This window comes from Mirounga angustirostris, unplaced genomic scaffold, assembly GCF_029215605.1.
Source record: "Mirounga angustirostris isolate CCGP_5_RB_7025 unplaced genomic scaffold, mMirAng1.0.hap1 SCAF_1, whole genome shotgun sequence".
In the NCBI taxonomy this organism is placed as follows: Eukaryota; Metazoa; Chordata; class Mammalia; order Carnivora; family Phocidae; genus Mirounga; species Mirounga angustirostris.
This window is the reverse complement of record NW_026991709.1, coordinates 11,750,435-11,768,032: the sequence shown is the minus strand read 5'-3', so window position 1 is coordinate 11,768,032 and position 17,598 is coordinate 11,750,435. Positions and strand designations below refer to the sequence as shown.

General features: G+C 51.7%; 1 protein-coding gene across 6 annotated transcripts in view; it reads left to right on the top strand.

Moving 5' to 3' along the window:
- Positions 1 to 17,598, top strand: part of ITSN1 (intersectin 1) — a 214,063-nt gene that overhangs the window by 159,894 nt on the left and 36,571 nt on the right. For 4 of the 6 annotated variants that reach the window (XM_064579188.1, XM_064579191.1, XM_064579187.1 and 1 more), the window contains 4 exons: positions 235 to 280; positions 2,609 to 2,730; positions 5,602 to 5,719; positions 7,359 to 7,550. In XM_064579188.1, the coding sequence (XP_064435258.1) occupies positions 235 to 280; positions 2,609 to 2,730; positions 5,602 to 5,719; positions 7,359 to 7,550 (478 nt within the window). Of the gene's footprint in view, positions 1 to 234; positions 281 to 2,608; positions 2,731 to 5,601; positions 5,720 to 7,358; positions 7,551 to 7,930; positions 8,572 to 17,598 lie in introns of those variants that run through there. The other 2 variants (XM_045902508.3, XM_064579196.1) reach the window with 2 other exon arrangements.

Sequence of the window (17,598 nt, the reverse complement as noted above, 5' to 3'; positions counted from 1 at the left end):
CTTTTCTCTAAAGAAGAGGGTGAAAGCTGTGTGTTGAAAGTACTTATTTTATCCCATGTTTTCCTGATACCCATCTGATGGCAGCAGATACAGTGCTGCTGTGTTCCCCCAGAATGAGCAGGGGCGCAGGGGGCGCCGGGGGCTTGAGCGGGCTTGTATCATCATTGATCGTGTTTTAAGTTGCATGACCCAAACTCTGCAGTATGCAAATGAGACCTTTTGCTCTGTTTTAAGGGCTCTGGAACTGCTGGGAAAACAGGGAGTTTAGGAAAAAAACCTGGTAAGTTACAAACCCTGATGCTTATTTTTCAATGTTTTGAATGTGATTGATAGTTGCTCCCAATCTTTGTTCGGAGGGCCGGAAGCCTGGAAGGGAAGACAACAGAATCTTTCTTAAGAGGGGTTGGAGTTTAGCCTTCTCTCGGAATCCATTCACAATGTGTACATGGTGATGCACTCTAGCTGTTGCTTCACACATGGGGAGAGGGGACGTCGCTAGACAGAATGTTCTCGTGGGTTGCGAAGAAGTAAGTCAGGCAAGGTGGTGGCAAGTTGTAACGCGTGGAGCTTTAAGATATGGGCGTAGCCACCATGTCCTCACCCCGTGCGAGGTCCAGGGGGCTCATTTCCTCTCCTGACAGCACAGTTCAGTCCCAGGACAAATAGTGGCCAGGGTTCAAAGAGCAAAGTAGAGGTCCCATTAATTTAGAAGCCATGGGGTGGTTTTCCTCAGGTACACACTGAAGGTACGAAATTACAGTCATCCCTCTGAATTCAGTGCTGTAGTTAATGGAAACAAAATCACGTGTTCTACAAATAGTACCATGAACGCGAGGGGAAAGAAGCAGATGTGAAACAATAAGGTTTGTATGGCATGTCCTCCACCTCTAGGTCATTTGAGCGTTTTTGCTATTGTGTCTGGAGGAGATGTAGATGGGGCATCCCTGGCAGGCTCCCAGGGGGGTCTGGTGTTTCTGGGTCTGGTGCTCAGCTCCAGATGGGCTTACCTGACAAGGAAAAGTGGGTTCTCGGGTTGTCATAGGATTTTAGTCAGCCTCCAGACACTGGAACACCTGGGTCCCCATCTCTGTTTTAATTGTGAGTGTTTTACATTTTGAATTGTCATTCCAAAGGGTCCAGATGGGCTTAACTTTGTACTGAAGCCAGAGAGCTCCTCAGGCACACAAAAGACAGAAAAGAATGCTGGGGGCAGATTGCTGGCTGTGCATGCCAGGTCCTTTGAGGAGCAGGAAAATCGGAGGCCAAATAGGACACTCATTTGGACTCTCTCCACACCAGAAACTCTTGGAGTCTAGAGCTAGTCCTTGGCGTGTGAGGGGAGAATTCTTACCCCCAGCACAGATTTCCCAGCGAGGACTCTCAGTGGGGCTGAGGTGTATGTAAGCTGGCCTCTTTCTTGCTTTGCCTGGTCAGCCCAAAGCATCTGGCAGGGCCGGGCCTGCCCCCTGACAGCCTGGTGCACTGGGCTTGGTGGACGGCGGCCGATGGCAGAACAGGGTCAGAGGGGGTTGCTAATGTGCTTTTTGAGCAGGAGGAAGTACCATCAGAGGACAGGGGGGTCTTTTTACCTCTTTTCTTTCTTACTTGCTTTCCCTCATTCCTTCTTTCTTTCAAGATCTGTTAGGATGGGGGGAGAGTGTGGAGGAGCAGAACAGTTTGTTCCATATTGCTTCTAGAAGTTCCGAAAGCAGTCACTGCATAAATGCCAGAATTCAGTCAGAGAGGGATTTTGTTTTTTCGTACTCGACCTCCTCTGCCAGTAGAAATGTACTTTTCAGAGTCTGGTCTGTGGTACTGCTGGAATTTTTCCCATGAGATTTTTAACATTTAGGGAAAATACAGAACTGTTTATGTGGGTTTTTTTTTTTTTCCCCTGTGCTGAACTGTTTTTGCCTAAAATTCTCTTCTTAACTCCCAATTCTTTTTTTTAACTTGAAGTAAAAGTAAACGTGCATTGACATGATTCCCACCTGATATTCAAGGATCCCCCTCAAAATGTGAGCCACAGAGAAAATGGCCATGTGGGTGGGGCTGAGCATCTAAAGCTACAACGTCTAAATCAGCTAGCGCCACTCTCCCAAAAGTTTCTGGAGAAAATAGAATTCCTCTTTCTACTTCCTTGTCAGGGGGGGAAGCTCCACTTGAGTTCCTTTATTCACGTACCCACCCGTGAGTGTACTGGGTGCTCGCACTGCGGGGTGGAGGGCGGGGTGTGGAGGAACGAGGCCCCCGCTGTGGGCAGCAGGGCGTTTGCAGCAATTGTGGGAGGGGCTGGGACAGAAGGTGTGGGAACTGGGGGGCAAGAATGGGGTTCGTGGAGGGAAGTTTGGTAAAGAAGTTCTGAGGGGTGATGAGGAGGTCCTAGAGCAGAACCAAAAGTTCAGCCGAGCCCTTGAATGCCGCCTCTGGATCGTAGGTCGTGGAACGGGGACCACTGAGTGAGCCGTCTTCATTCATTGAGCAGAAAAGCAGCCCAGGGCATTGGCTTTGGTGCTGATGATCTGTGAACCTGGGAGGTGGCTGCATCTTCTAGGATTTCTCCTCCTGACCGTAACACCGCGCCGCGATGTTTGGTCTTATTTTCCAGAAATCGCGCAGGTTATTGCCTATTATGCTGCCACAGGTCCTGAGCAGCTGACTCTGGCCCCTGGTCAGCTGATTTTGATCCGAAAAAAGAACCCAGGCGGTTGGTGGGAAGGAGAGCTGCAAGTGAGTGTCCTTTCCGTTTGTTTAAAATTCTCTGTCCGGATTTCAATGTGTAAAATTTCCAAAGGGCTATGATGTCCTTGCAAAGTACAGCACAGCCCCGCACCACCTCGTCCTGTGCTTGGCTATCAAGAGATGCCCCATCATCTGAGTCCATGTGTTTGCTTTCTAAGCTTCGGGCAGCCTGTAGCAGAGCTGTGAGAGCTAAGGAGTCCCTGAAAGATGAATCCAGATTTGCTTGACTCCTGAAGTCTGAGAGTGAGTGTTGGGAGAGTGAGAAGTCATAATGAGGGGCGCCCGCAGGGTCCTCCTCACGTGTCATGACATTATGGAAGCCGAGCTTGCCATCGTTCATTATAAGGTGTGGTACGGAAGCCACATCTGTGCATCACAGTATGCTTAGTTCCCGTGCGGTGTGTGTGTGTGTGTGTGTATGTGTCCCCGTGTCCTCATTTGGCCATTTTGTCGAGGCAAACCTTGGTCAAGGAGGGGAAGATTGCTACTGTGGTGAGCTGAGCTGAAGAATAAGTACCTCTCTGTGCATGTGGGGCAGTTAGTTAAAAAATAAAAGACTAGAGAATGTGTCTTGGCCAGAATGGACCGCACATTCTAGAGTGTAGTTGGAGATTCAGCTTGTCTTGGGCAGCCATAACACCTGTCCAGCAGGGCTGACCACATTCACCTGCCGGGCTCAGGAATCTGCCCATCTGGGCACCTGGGACCCACTTCCTCTTGGTCCTGCTGTGCTGACACTCCCTGAGGCTGGCCACAGATCCCCCTTCCCAGCCACGAGCTCGCTAGTCTGAGCTGCCGTCCGTGACATCTCCGTTCCAGCTTCATCGCTTTTGGTGATTTGCTCTCGCTTGAAGACAAGCCCTCCCCAGACTCTGGAGCCTCATTGAATGGCGCTCTCCCACCCCTCCCCTGAGCTGTGGTCGTCCCAGTGCCCACCCCACTCACGGTGTTTAATAGTGAGGCTGATATTACTAGCTTTTCACCCATATTTCTTACGTCTGCATGCAGGTTATCAACTTTTTGAAGGTGGTAACCGTATTTTTTTGTCCTCACCCTCCTAGCACCTTGCTCAAAATTTTAAAGATTTTATTTATTTGTTTGACAGAGAGACAGCAAGAGAGGGAACACAAGCAGGGGGAGTGGGAGAGGGAGAAGCAGGCTTCCCGCCGAGCAGGGAGACCCATGCGGGGCTCGATCCCAGGACCCTGGGATCATGACCTGAGCCGAAGGCAGACGCTTAACGACGGAGCCACTCGGGCTTCCCTCAATAGAGAGTTTTGAACAGTTCTCACAATCCCCAAGAAAGTGGGTGAATTGCCAGGCGCCGGAGGGCATCTGGTGCCCTAACCAGGGGCTCTCTCATTGTGGACACACAAGCAAAGACATTGCCAGTGAGCTCCGTGTTCTGCCCTTGTGAAAGTGCAGGCGTGGGGGCATGGCGGAGTCATTGCAAGCCATATGGCGGCCTACTGGGTAGAGGAACACGTGGGGACTTGCAAATGAGAGGCTGCAGTCATGGGCAGATTCATGTAAAAATAAAAGCTTTAGTCCTTCAGCCAAGGGCACGAAGTCTATCAGACCACAAGGAAAGGGAAACTTGATCCGTGTTCTAAAAGTAACCCAGATGGATCCTTCTCCGTGATTTGGCAGGTGGGAGGGCAGAGTTAAGGTAGAGGAAGTTTTCTCTTCTTTTGGTTTTATTTTCTTATTTTGGGGATAGGGAATATAGTCCCAGGGTTTAAAATTCAAAAGTGAGCAAAGGGGGATATGAAAAGGTCTCCCTCCCACCCCTGTCCTCGAAGGCAACTGTTTGTTTTTGTTTTTGTTTTTTTAAAGATTTTTTATTTATTTGACAGAGGGAGACACAGTGAGAGAGGGAACACAAGCAGGGGGAGTGGGAGAGGGAGAAGCAGGCTTCCCGCGGAGCGAGGAGCCCAATGCGGGGCTCAATGCCAGGACCCTGGAATCATGACCTGAGCTGAAGGCAGAGGCTTAACGACTGAGCCACCCAGGCGTCCCAAAGGCAACTGTTTTTACCAGAGTCTTGCTTCTGGAACTACTGTGTGTGTGTGTGCATGTGTGTGTGCGCACGCATGTATGAACCATTTGACTTCTCCCGTTGGCATAGTTGGCTGCTCGTAGCGCTTCCCGTGATTCCCAGCTAGACCCTTCCACCTCATAGAAGCGCAGGTCTCAGCTCACCCCCTTTGAAAACAAGGTCAGGTTTAGACCCCCCATGTCCTGTATATGCTACACGCATGGCATCTCGTGTTACCCATAAGAAGAGCGCAGACGTGAGTGTGACTCTTGGCTTACAACTAATTGGCTTGTGACCCAGAAGCGGTCACTTTCTTTATCTGGGAAACGGGAATAGTCATAGTATTCTCCCTCCGTAAGTGTGCAGGTAAATGCACGTGGGATGCTCAACGCAGGCCCTAACTCATCAAAAGCACCCGAGAAGTGTTGCCTGCTATTATTAATAGTATTTTATTATCAGCATCGTCACTATTATCCTCAAATCCATACGTAATGTTGGCATTCGCTGTCATCTCTGCATCCCCTGAAAGTCACATGCGAGAGCCAGCGCCACCTGAGTGGGCACTCTCTGCTGGACATACGTGCCACCAAATTGGGATCCACCCAGTCCAGCCCCTGCAGACTCATTCCAATGACTGCCTCGGTTTGAATTTTAGCTGCAGTGTTTCCGTTGTGAAATACAGGAACTCAGAGATTCTGCTGTTCATACCAGATGGTTTGCAGTTTTACGTAAACCTATAGGTGCTGTCTGTTGCAAAGTAGGCTGTCTCCTGAACGATCATGACCCTTTTAAGCATTTTGATGTCATTGTTGTCTTACTAGGCACGTGGGAAGAAGCGCCAGATAGGCTGGTTCCCCGCTAATTACGTAAAACTTTTAAGCCCCGGGACAAGCAAAATCACTCCAACGGAGCCCCCGAAGCCGACGGCGTTCCCAGCAGGTAGGCAGCATACGATCTCTCCTTGGAAAACGGTCCGCGGGTCACTGTAGTCCCTCCACTTGGTTTCCTCATGGAGTGTCTCAGAGTGGTTCTCGCATCTGCTGGAAACACTTCTTGTACTTGCTGGGACCGATCCCCGACTAATGTGATATGGAATATGTTTTTCAAAAGGACCAAGTATCTAAGCAGCTTTGCTGTTCTGGGTACAACAGAGCCCTTGTTGGAACTCTCTTCCTTAAAGGAGTCATGAATGCTATGGCATTAAAGCCAGATTTTTCTCTTGGTTTCCTTCCAGCTATTTAAATTGGGATTTGGGCTAGGGGGTGAGGGGACAAAAAGGGACTACTAAATATAAATGGCTGGGGTCTAAATAGGTCAGGAGATGGAGCTGGAGGCCACGGGGGTCTGTTGGTTGTAATGTGCTGGTCACTGAAGACTAAAATAACTGCCCCGTGACATTTCCTGTGAACAGAGGGGGCTTCGCTTAATGGACAGGATGTTGCACACGTTCCCCTAAAGGACTCAAAAGAACAGAGGGCCCCGCGGCTGAGCCTGTTGGCTATTTTCTGACCGAGGAGACCAAATTAGATGCTTTGGTAATATTTGAGATGGGCGAGGTTAGGGGAGCAGGAATCTGCCCTCAGGTCTTCAAGCCACCAGTCCTTGGGTGGCATTTCTGGAAAATGCAGAATTTTCGGTTGTGTCTGTGCTATACATGCCCAGTGAAATACGATGAAAACTTGGCAGCCTTTGCAAGAAATGCAGGGATTGGCAAAGTGGGACTGTTCCCAGTCCCAGCTGGGCCTCTCTGCCCGCGCTGTGGCCTGCCGTGGGCGGAGGGGGTGGGGCCAGCTGGACCCCCTCTCCCTCGGGGAGGCCTGGCGGGAGCCCCTCCATCAGGTTGGTTGAAACCCAAAGAAATAATTTGCCAAAGTGATTCAGTTAACTTGCAGAACCTAAACCCGTAGATAGCCTGGTTGAGGAAGATTAAGGAGCGGCCCAACCTAACTGTGCGGACTTCTCGAAAGTGTGCTCAGGCCAGGAAACAAAAGCAGTTCAACCTCCCACAGGTTTGAGGGAAAGCGAGAAGAGGAAGAATCGTTCATGAGCGGGGCGATTTCTTCCTTTGAGACCAGATTTTGAGCCACAAAGATCGTAGCAGAAGAAAACACTGATTCTGCTTTTCAGTAAGATTTGGATTTTGGGGGGAGCGGGTCAGTTGATTAATTACCTCCCACTTTTTAAAAAAAGGTGGGGGGAGGGGAGAAAGAAGGAGGCAGAGCAGTGTGGCTGAGTCCCCAGGATGCACCGCCGTCCTGTGCAGTCAGCATTCCAGGGGCGCGTCCCTCCGCTCTCTCAGAAGCGGTTCCGAACGCATTCAGTCATCAGCGGAGACTTTGTGCTGCCGTGTAAACACGAGAAAGAGGAAGGTATCACGCCAGCTACAGAGTTAGTGTGAGATTCTGCTGTCGCCTTGGTTTTTATGCCCTCACGTTTTGCAAAGCCCCTGAGAGCTGAGCCGCTTAACCGCGTCCCGTCCGCGGAGAGCGGCGGTCCCGCGCGGGAGTGGGGGGGCCGGGAGCCCACACCAACCCCCCGTGCGCGCCCCGCAGCCCTCACCCGGCCCTGTCGCCCGCAGTGTGCCAGGTGATCGGCGTGTACGACTACAGCGCCCAGAACGACGACGAACTGGCCTTCAGCAAGGGCCAGATCATCAACGTCCTCAACAAGGACGACCCCGACTGGTGGCGAGGAGAAGTCAACGGCCAGGTGGGGCTCTTCCCCTCCAACTACGTGAAGCTGACGGCGGACACGGACCCAAGCCAGCAATGTAAGTGCTCCTGGCGGCAGCCCTGCCTCTCCCCTCTGGTTTCTCACGGTCACACGCGGCATTGCTCCGATTTGGCTGAGCTTTGGTTGCAGAGCGGAAAGCCAGACCATTGCTGCATTTACGACAGTCTCTTTGAAGACCTTCTGTAATGCAAGACTTTGTCTTGTGGGGTTGTTTTTGGTTTTTTTGGTTTTGTTTTGTTTTATTTTCACTCCTTCTGTAGCATGACCCCTCCCTCCCCTCCCGACTTTTTTCCTTTTTTTTTTCCCTTTTTTTAAATCATTTGGCACCATGCTGTTGACATGCCTGACTCATTTTCCTAGCTTGAATTTTGCTCATTGTTTTGTTTTGCTTATGTGTTGTTTTCCTCCTTTTTCTAGGAATCATATGTTGTCCATCCCCCCCTCAGGCTTGAAAGTCCTCAAAGAGACCCACTATCCCATATCACTGCCCAGAGGGATGATGGGAGATGCAGCCTTGATCATGTGACTTCCAGCATGATCACCTACTGCCTTCTGAGTAGAAGAACTCACTGCAGAGCAGTTTACCTCATTTTACTTTAGTTGCATGTGATGACAATGTCAAGCTATTACTTACAGAGATAGAAGCGAACCTTACAAAAAATACACAGGGTAGTGGGTCCTTTTGTGGCTTTCCTAGTGACTCAAATTGATGTCCCCCCACCTTTGCACACAGGTGCTTTCAATAGTTTTAAAAGTGTTTTTTTTTTTTAAATATATTTTAGCCTTTTAATAAAAATCAATAAATTACTCCTTTGCTATTTCCGTTTTGCAAAAAGACCCACTATCAAGGAATGCTGCATGTGCTATTAAAGAAATGTTCCAAATGTCCATAAATCTGAGACTTGATGTATTTTTTTTTTCATTTTGTCCAGTGTTACCAACTAAATTGTGTAGTTTGGGTTTCCCCCCTGCTGTAGACGTACAGAGGAATTCAGTATATCTGTTTTTAAAGACGTGTAGAATGACCCCAATTAAACAGAAGGTGTTTTGTGCTTGTTTGTGTGTATCAGATGTATCTTGCTGAGCATGTAATAATACATCCTGTACCTAAGAAATTAGTTCTTCCCCATGGCAAAAGCTACTACCTTGTACGATGCGCTAATCACATTGCATTAATTGGATTTTGCACGGTGACCCTGTAGCCCCGTGAGAAAGCACCTGCGTTTTTGTTTGGTCTCAGATTTATCTGGTGGAGTTGGTGTTTTCTGTTTTGGGTTTTTAATTTGGCGTGTTTTCATACCATAAAAGCAGTAGATGACACCGTTGCGGTGGTGACGATCCGCAATACCCACAATCTCTTCTCGGTCTCTGTTACGTGAAGTTTTTACTGCAGTTCCTTTTCATGGAATGACCTATTTCGAACAAGTCATTTTCTTGACAAGAAAGAATGTATAGAAGCCTCCCTGCGATTAATTTCCAATGTTTACATTTTTTAACTAGACTGTGGGATGTCTGCAGCTTAATAATGAAACGGAGCTCCTGGTCTGTGTATGTGTCCGACGCGTGCTAGCTGAAGCCGTGTGTGTCTTTTTTAAACACTAGTTGGAAGCTCTCAATAAAAATGCCCGTTGCTGACAGCACAGGAGACCGGGTAGGGGAAGCCTCGAGCCCAGTCTCCCAGTTTCCACTGATGCCTTTGTAACCTGCAGTCACATCTCCCTCGGGAGCAGCTACCTGTGCTGGGGGGTGCGTCATGAGGCCCTCCTCCAGTCCCGGGCGCAGGGGCCGGCGCGCCGACTCCTCCCCTCGCCCTTCAGTGTTTTCATGGATTTGAATGTAAGATATATAAATATATAAACCTGCGGCTTTAACAACTGTAATACGCCCTTTTGAATTAGTGACGTGTATAGATAATTAAATTCTTCATATAAAAGTTAGATGGAAATGTCTCTGTGTTTTGGTGTTGGAACCTGGCCGTGGTGACGGGGGGCCAGGCAGACTAGATGTCAGCAGGGGGCCAGCGGCCCTGCGGGTCCCTTAGGACGCTCGGGCTTGGAGATACAGACCCCGTTCCGCTCCTCACTGAGTCTTCTCTGAAGGGCCCTCCCTCTCGCCTTGCTACCCGCCCCCCCCCCTCCAGCCTCGATCAAGGAGTAGAGGATTGCCCTTTACAAGATGGGTTTTGAAGACTAGAACGGCCACGCAGCGGATGTGGCTGTCTCCTCGGGCTTTCGGCATGTGTCATTGACCCCTTGACAAGGTGTGTGAGGGGACTCGGGGCACAAAACATTGTTCCGAAAGATGGATCGTAATCTCGGTCTGTCGAACAGCCAACAGAACGTGTGGGTGGGGATGGGAACTTTCACGCCTTCCATACTGCTGTCCCCATCCGTTTCTGCCCCGCACACGCCAGTCTGGTCATCTTAGCGGAAACAAACCAGGGTACGCGGTGATGGAACTCTTTGTGATGATGATCACGCGCTTGAGGCCAATTGTGAGCCATTCAGTTGAGTGATTTCCTTCATCAGCTCAGCAAATAATTGGGGGGGAGGTGCCCCACTGGGTTCTCAGTAGAGACAGGGTCCCTGTCTTCTTGGAGTCCGTGTTCTAATGGGAAGAACAAGCAGAAACCAAACTACCGCAGTCCGTGTAAACATGTCGGGGGGTGAGTGTGGTCAGGTGCTAAGTTCTGTGCCGGAGGAATGGATGCAAGGACGCCCAGAGCAGATGGGGCAGGGAGAGGGGCAGAGAACCCCTCTGGGAGGAAGTGATACTTAAGCTGAGACCTATAAGCAGTAGGGGCCAGATGCAGCCGGGAAGAGAAATGGCTCTTCTGGGCACAGATGTCAGGACATAAAAAGGTCAAGAGGTGGGTGGAGAAATCTCCGTCTCCAACTTCCTCCCGCCCCTCACTTGTGGAGCAAGGATCAAGGCAGCGAGTCCCATCTCTTGCCCAGGACCCCTTCACCCATGTAAGCCAATGTTGCTTCTCCAGCCTTGAGTTTGGCTGGAAGTGACTCACTGTCAAGGTGGGAGCTCTCTCCACAATCCCTCTCTGTCGATCATTCTGTAGGCTTCTTGCTGGTTGGCAGAGCTGACATACATTGTTCCCCAGGACACTGCTCTTTCCCCTCACAAATCATTCAGTTTGCATTTGATCAGAGGGGATCCGTCCGACCCAGCGCTTCTCACCCAGGGGGAATGCTGCTGGTATCTGGCGGATGGAGGCGGGGGGTGCTGTTATCTGTGCTAGGACGCAGAGTGGCGCCCCAGACACCAGAGGATTATTTGGCCCCAGATGTCACCAGTACCGAGGTTGAGAGATTAGAGTTCACCTGGTTGTTCACGGCCCAAAAGGTTGCCTCGTTGGTGGCGGCTGAGTTCGTTCCAGTAACTACTGTTGAGTAAACGTAATCATTTAATAAGTTGCTGCGCTGTATCTGTAGCATAAAAAATATCCCAGAATCTTGGTTCTATATTTTACAATTGATCTTATTCTTGGCTATTCCCCAAACGGTGCAATTTGGTATAAATCCTGTTCTCAGAGAATCTGGTTAACAAAAATTTGTTGGATAAAAGAGAGGGAAAGCATCTTTTAATTAAATTAGTGAAGTCATGCCGGGTATCTCCTTTGGCCCCAGAGTTTAAAGATGTCAGATTTTTTTTTTTTTTGAGTTGTTTGTTAAAAATAACTGGTCCTTAAATCATTTTAATTTCATAGTTAGTGTTGATTTGTCATGTGAGTGAATGTTCGGTACAGTGGCATGTGGACGAGGAGAGCACAGAGGAGACCACCTTTCTCTTGCGGTTTTGAGTTGCCTTCCTAAGGCCAGCTGCCTATCCACACCGCAGAGCAGGGCCCCAGGAGCTGTAGGAACAGAGTGGTGGCCAATGGGCCATAGCCCAGACCCCCTCTGCACAAAAGGGTGTCTGGGAGAAGCTGATCTAAAGCAAGGATTCAGGGGCGCCTGGGTGGCTCGGTTGGTTAAGCGTCTGCCTTCGGCTCAGGTCATGATCCCGGGGTCCTGGGATCGAGCCCCGCATCAGGCTCCCTGCTCGGCGGGAAGCCTGCTTCTCCCTCTCCCACTCCCCCTGCTTGTGTTCCCTCTCTCGCTATATAAATAAATAAAATCTTAAAAAGATAAATAAAAATAAAACAAGGATTCATTCCTTTGTAAAGTAAACAAATATTACACTATTACACCTATGGTGGAAACTGGTGTCTGTCCCATTTCTGGAAGGGAATCGGGCAGATCCAGACTCCCGGAGCAGATGGTGACCGGGCTCTCTACGCCTTCTTTGATCCCATCTGAAGAGAAAAAAAAACCTGGTAATACCAGTGTAAGAAAACCCTCTAAACAGTAGGTTGACACGTATGAAATCGCCAGTACTCCTGTTTTCTCACCCATAAAACAGCAATTCCTGTTGCTCAGTACAATATACAATCACCTTGGCATAGAGTTGGTTAGGTTCTCAGAAATATTGTTTGGATGAGTGGGTTGAGCAATGAATGAACAAGAAGGAAGCACTGGGGTTCTGTTCTTTGTGCACCACGTCACCCCCAGAGAGGACACCAGGGTGTATCTGCAGTTCCTTCCCTTTAGCTGTGAGCTTCCCAAAACCAATGGTGTCCTTGCAAGGAGGTTGCTCCTGGGGTCTTGCTCATCTGGTCTACGAAGAAGACTAAGGATGGGGGATGTCAGCGTGTGGCAATCTTCGTCCCGGCCGGGTCTACCCCCGAAATGGGGTGTAGGGAGGCACCCACCCAGATCACAGCTGCGGACGGGCCTGCCCAATCACGGCTCTGCTTCCTGGCCAACTGAAAATTCTTTCTGAGAGTGAATATTCATTTTTTTTCTTCTAGCAAATTTATAAGTTAATCCTATTCATTCTTTTTAGTTCCAAAAATACCCAAGAGAATTTTTATGGGAACTACATTGACTGCTAGCAGTCCTAAAATGCACAGGGAAAGAAAAAAAAAAAGCATCTTCTTCGAAATGTCTGATATTTTGGATCTGGTGGGATAGGGGAACATAATAAGGTCAAAGTTCATCGTAGCTTTATGTGACTGTTTCACGTCAACCAGAGTTCTCTTGGGCCTTTCTTTAAGCAAACTCCACTCACGAAAAACCAGATTTCCAGAATGTTTCCTGGTGTGTAGCTATTCCATTATCTCTCGGGAGAAAGTTTGATCCTTTAAATTAAACACTCCCCAGGCTTTTTTTTTTTTAAAGATTTCATTTATTTATGTGAGAGAGTGAGAGCGTGAGAGCCCGAGCAGGGGGAGAGGCAGAGGGAAAGGGAGAAGCAGGCTCCCCGCTGAGCAGGGAGCCTGACGCGGGGCTCGATCCCAGGACCCTGAGATCCTGACCTGAGCTGAGCCACCCAGGTGCCCCTTCGCAGGCATTTTTAAGTGATAGGACTTGATTCACAAGAAAATCCGTAAAGATTTTATTTATAAAAAGTGAGAATCCACTATAAGACTATATCAGGGCAATGTGGGGTTAAGCACACGACCTCTCAGGAGCTACCAGGTTATTGTTTTAAGCTGTCCACAGATTGTGTGTGTGTGTGGTTAAGCACACGACCTCTCAGGAGCTACCAGGTTATTGTTTTAAGCTGTCCACAGATTGTGTGTGTGTGTGTGTGTGTGTGCGCGTGCGCGCGTGCAGACACCGACGGGGACAGTGATTTCCAGGGGACTTAAATGCCTCTGTCTTTAGCTTGGTAACACTGGGTGGGACGGTGAGGTCGGGGTGCAGTCTGAAAGCAGACACATCATGCTATAGAAGATTCTGGCCACGGCCGGCAGCTGCCGTCCCCACACCTGCAGGGCCCCTAGGGTCAGAGTGATGGTGCAAGCCTCGAAAGAGGAAGTGTCCCTTCCTTTGACTCAGCCCCTCGTTTTTTAAAGTTGGGCAGGTCCTCCTCTTCACGTGGTTTCTGCTGAGTGAGTTGGGGGGGGAGGTGCTCTATCTGCCCTTTCTCATCAAGGAGCCCATTCTCAGTCAGAGTTGAACAACTCGATTCCCCTGGTGTCCCCTTCTTCGTCTTGTGCTGTCCCTTCCCCTCTTGGTCCCTGTGACTCACACGCAGGCACACTGGGTCCACTCGTCGCACTCCACGCCCCGCCAAGAAAGTGGTGGTGGTGGTGGTCGTGGTGGTGTGTGTGTGTGTGTGCAGAGATGCTCCCCGTGGATTGCTGTATGAAGTGTGTGTGTGTGTGTGTGCGCACGCTTGCAGAGATGCTCCCCGTGGATTGTTCCATGAAGAGTGTGTGTGTGTGTGCATGCATGCATGCGTGTGTGTGCAGCGATGCTCCCCGTGGATTGTTCCATGAAGTGTGTGTGTGCAGAGATGCTCCCTGTGGGTTGTTGCTTGAAGTGTGTGTGTGCGTGTGTGTGTGTGCACAGAGATGCTCCCTGTGGATTGTTCCGTGAAGTGTGTGTGCGTGCAGGGGTGCTCCCCGTGGATTGCTGCATGAAGTGTGTGTGCGTGCGTGCATGCGTGTGTGTGCAGCGATGCTCCCCGTGGATTGTTGCATGAAGAGTGTGTGTGCGTGCATGCAAGGTGCTCCCCACGGATGGGTCCATGAAGTCCGGATCTTGGAGAAGGGTGGGCCCTCGCCGAGGCTCTGGGAGCTACAGTGACGTTCTCCAAGGCGGCTCCCAGACCCCCTGGCTTGTACCGCGTGAGGCCAGCCGCCCCTCCGAGCCAGGCGCCTCGCACAGGCACTGCTACCGCTGTGGCAAGACGGAGAGTGGCTTCCTCTTCCGCGTGTGGTTCGCTCCCAGCTGGGGTGGGGGCCGCCGCCAGACCCCAGCACATTACGGCACCTGCTCGGTGCGCAGCCTCCTCCGCCTCTCCGGTCCTCCCAGCCCGACTGCGGGATTCGCTGAAGACACGGGCTTGCCGGAGACGCCCTTCGTGCCTCCCCAGCAACGATTGCCGTCGCGTCTCCACCTCCATTCCTGGCCTCTGCCAGCAAAACCTGGCGCCAGATTCACCGACAGCTTATCTACAAGTTCAGTGGGATATTTCTGTCCGTTTCTCTTAAGACTTTGGAATATTCTTCTGCGGGCAGATAGTGGGGGGCGGAGGGGTCGACATAACTGTATCCTGGGCTTTTAGAGCCGCTGGGAAGGGATGCAGGGTGGTGATTCAGAGCGTGGGTTCAAATTCCTGCGCTGCTCCTTATGGTTGTGTGATTGCGGGCAAGTTCCTTAACCCCGTTGTGCTTCAGGCTCTTCATTTACGTCCGGAGGGACAATGATAGCTCCAAGCAGACAGTAAGTCCCCACCAGGTAATAGCCTTGGAGAGAAAGGGCATCTGCACCTGGTCCCCAAGCATGAAGGAATCCGCTTTACTGGCTTCCTGCTTATTTGCAATGAACCCAGACCGTGGAGGGTTGTGTGCATTTTTTAAGACTGAGGGGTGTGTGCATTTTAAGACGTTACAGAAAACGTGCTTTTGCAGATTAGGGATTTCAGAGAGAAAAGATTGGACGGCTTCCTTAAAACCATCAGACATCTCGTTCACTCGTGCACACGTCCAGGCCCCTTTCCTCCACCAGTGGGAGGCCCACCTGGGTTCAAGCAAACGGCTTTCTACACACCTTCCTTCTGTTCCCTAAGTGCGCTGTGCACACGGCCTCATCAGCAGACTCTTGGCAAATGGGAAAAGCCGCCCCGTGTTTCACACGGCTGGTGGCAGGGAGGCCAGGGAGGCTGACAGAGCAAATGGAATGTGCAAGGCTTCTAAATGTCACGTCTGGGGACAGTTTTGGCAGGCCCATGCAGCGCCCCACAGTAAACCTGCCGCAGATGCCTTGGGCCACTGGGTCCTTTCTTTCTCGTCACTGCATTCCGGGGCCTTGTGTTCTCTCGCCAGCAAAGCCTGGAACGTTCAGCCCCAAAACATGCCAGGAGCGCGTTCTTTTTGGTTTTGTTTTTTGTTTTGTCTTTAAGCAACCGTACAGCTTGGATAAGGGACATGTGTCACGAGGGGGTGCCACCCCAAAGCGCCGTCTCCAGAGTAGCCACCCCCAGCATGCTCGAAGACTGGGAGATTAGTTCTCTCCTGCCCCATCGCGGACGCCCTGAGGTGCCTCTCAGGATCCAGAGCTTTCTGTCTGGGATACGCCTGCTCCGTATGCCAGGCCTCCAGCATGCCTCGAACCCTATAATCTGCCGCAGCAGAAAAGGTGAAGCCAGGATGCCCCTCTCCTCTGTGGGGCATGACCTTGTTCCCAGGCCGCTGTGGGGAGATCCCACACGTCCCGAGTCGTCAGCACGACCCTCCACTGTCACGGTCTTCCTTGTGGTGGGAACCCTCACCCCACCCCACCCTCAAGGGGCAGAAGTACCTCTGCCCATCCTCTCCCCCTCTCTCCCCTGCCCCTCCCACCACCCTGTGTGTCAAGGGCCAGAACAGCTCCTGGGAGACCAGGAGGGGCCCAGCCCACCTGCATCTCCTGGTGACTCCTTGATGAGGCCAAGGAACATGGAACCAGGTGACAGGGCTGTGCTCAGGGAAACACAAGCAGACGAGGTGCCTGCTCTCACGCAGCTTGTAGGAGCTAGAGGAAACCATCAGCAGACAAATAAGCGGTCATTTCAGCTAGTGCTGGATGACACTGGCCAGAGCGGGGCTGAGGGCCAGGGCTATCACAGATGGGAAGGCCTCTCTGGAGAGGTGACATGGGGGTGGAGGTCTGCCAAGGTCAGGGGGAGAAGTGTCCTAAGCCTGAGGAATAGCAAGTGCAAAGGCCCTGAGGTTGACCGAGTTTCTCCTGCCCTCCCGTTAGGACCGCTAGCCTTCTAACCGGTCCCTGCTCCACGCTCCCTGTCTTCCAGCCTCTTCTCCACCCCGTGGGCAGAGAGCTATTTTAAAAATGGAACTGCTCTGCTCACCATCACCCCGGGGTTCCCGGTCCTCGGGTGCTAAGGCCCCACATCTTGTAGTTGGGCTCCGAGGCCCTACCTGAGCTGCTCCCTTCTCCAGTGCTTGATTTTTAGCGTAGCTCGGTTGTCACTTGCTCAAGGAGGCCTTCCCTGGTCAGCGCCTTCCTCTCTGAGTTGCTGATGGAACACCCACAGATGGCTGCTCTCATCCGAGGGATTCTAGCACCTGAATGTGTGGCAGGTGCAGGGGACATGGGCCTCTAGCTTGCAGGAGGTGACACCGATGCTTGACGAGGTGAAGCCCCGGGCTGAGCCCCTTACAGAGCTGGTTGCTAGCATCCCGATCTATCATTCTTTTGGCCACCTTCAAGTAACCGTGATGGCCCCCAACAGAGGTCCAGTGGGGTTCCAAGCGGCCCTCTTGAAAACTCTCTGCTCTGATGGTGGAAATGCCCACTTTTGTCACTGGTCCCCACCTTAGAGATTGCAAGACTCAACCTCCCAGAGCCTTTTCTCCCCCCACCCCCCCACCCCCAGGGCTCGGGGGCATGTGGGCTTGGGTCTGTGGACCCCTCCATTGTCCAGCCCCACACCGCCTGTCTTGTCTTACCCAACCAACACCTCCCCTCCATCACTGCCATCTCCTCACCACCTTGCAGGGGCCTTGGTCACGGTGAAGCCATGGGGGGGCCCCAGCCCGCCCCGTTTCCCCCACCTCCGTCCTCCCACCTCCACCCTCCTCCTTTCCCCACCGCCCAGCCTGGCACCACCGACTCGCCACGACTCAGCCCTTTGCTGAACCACTAGTTACTCACCACACGCGAAGCAGAGTAGGTGGAGACCGGTGCCCAGACACACGGATACTCAGCCCCCGCACAAGACTGTGCGCCCCGGGGGCCAGGCTGCGCCCCACGAAGATCTACACAGGAACAGCACTAATATGTAGCGATTTTAGCTCCCCTTCTACAGTTTATTTTGCGGGACGCCCCATCCCCCCCCCCCCCCACGGCTTCCAAGCCGGAAGGCAGTGTCTGCCATGAACACGTGCATGGCCCCCGGGGTGCCAAGCCCACAGGGGTCGCTCAGGAGCCGTGGCGGACAGGCCCCTCGTCCCGCGGACTCGCGCCTCCTCCCCAGCTAGGCCGCAAGGAGACGACCCCCCCGGCCTTCAGTCCCCGGGC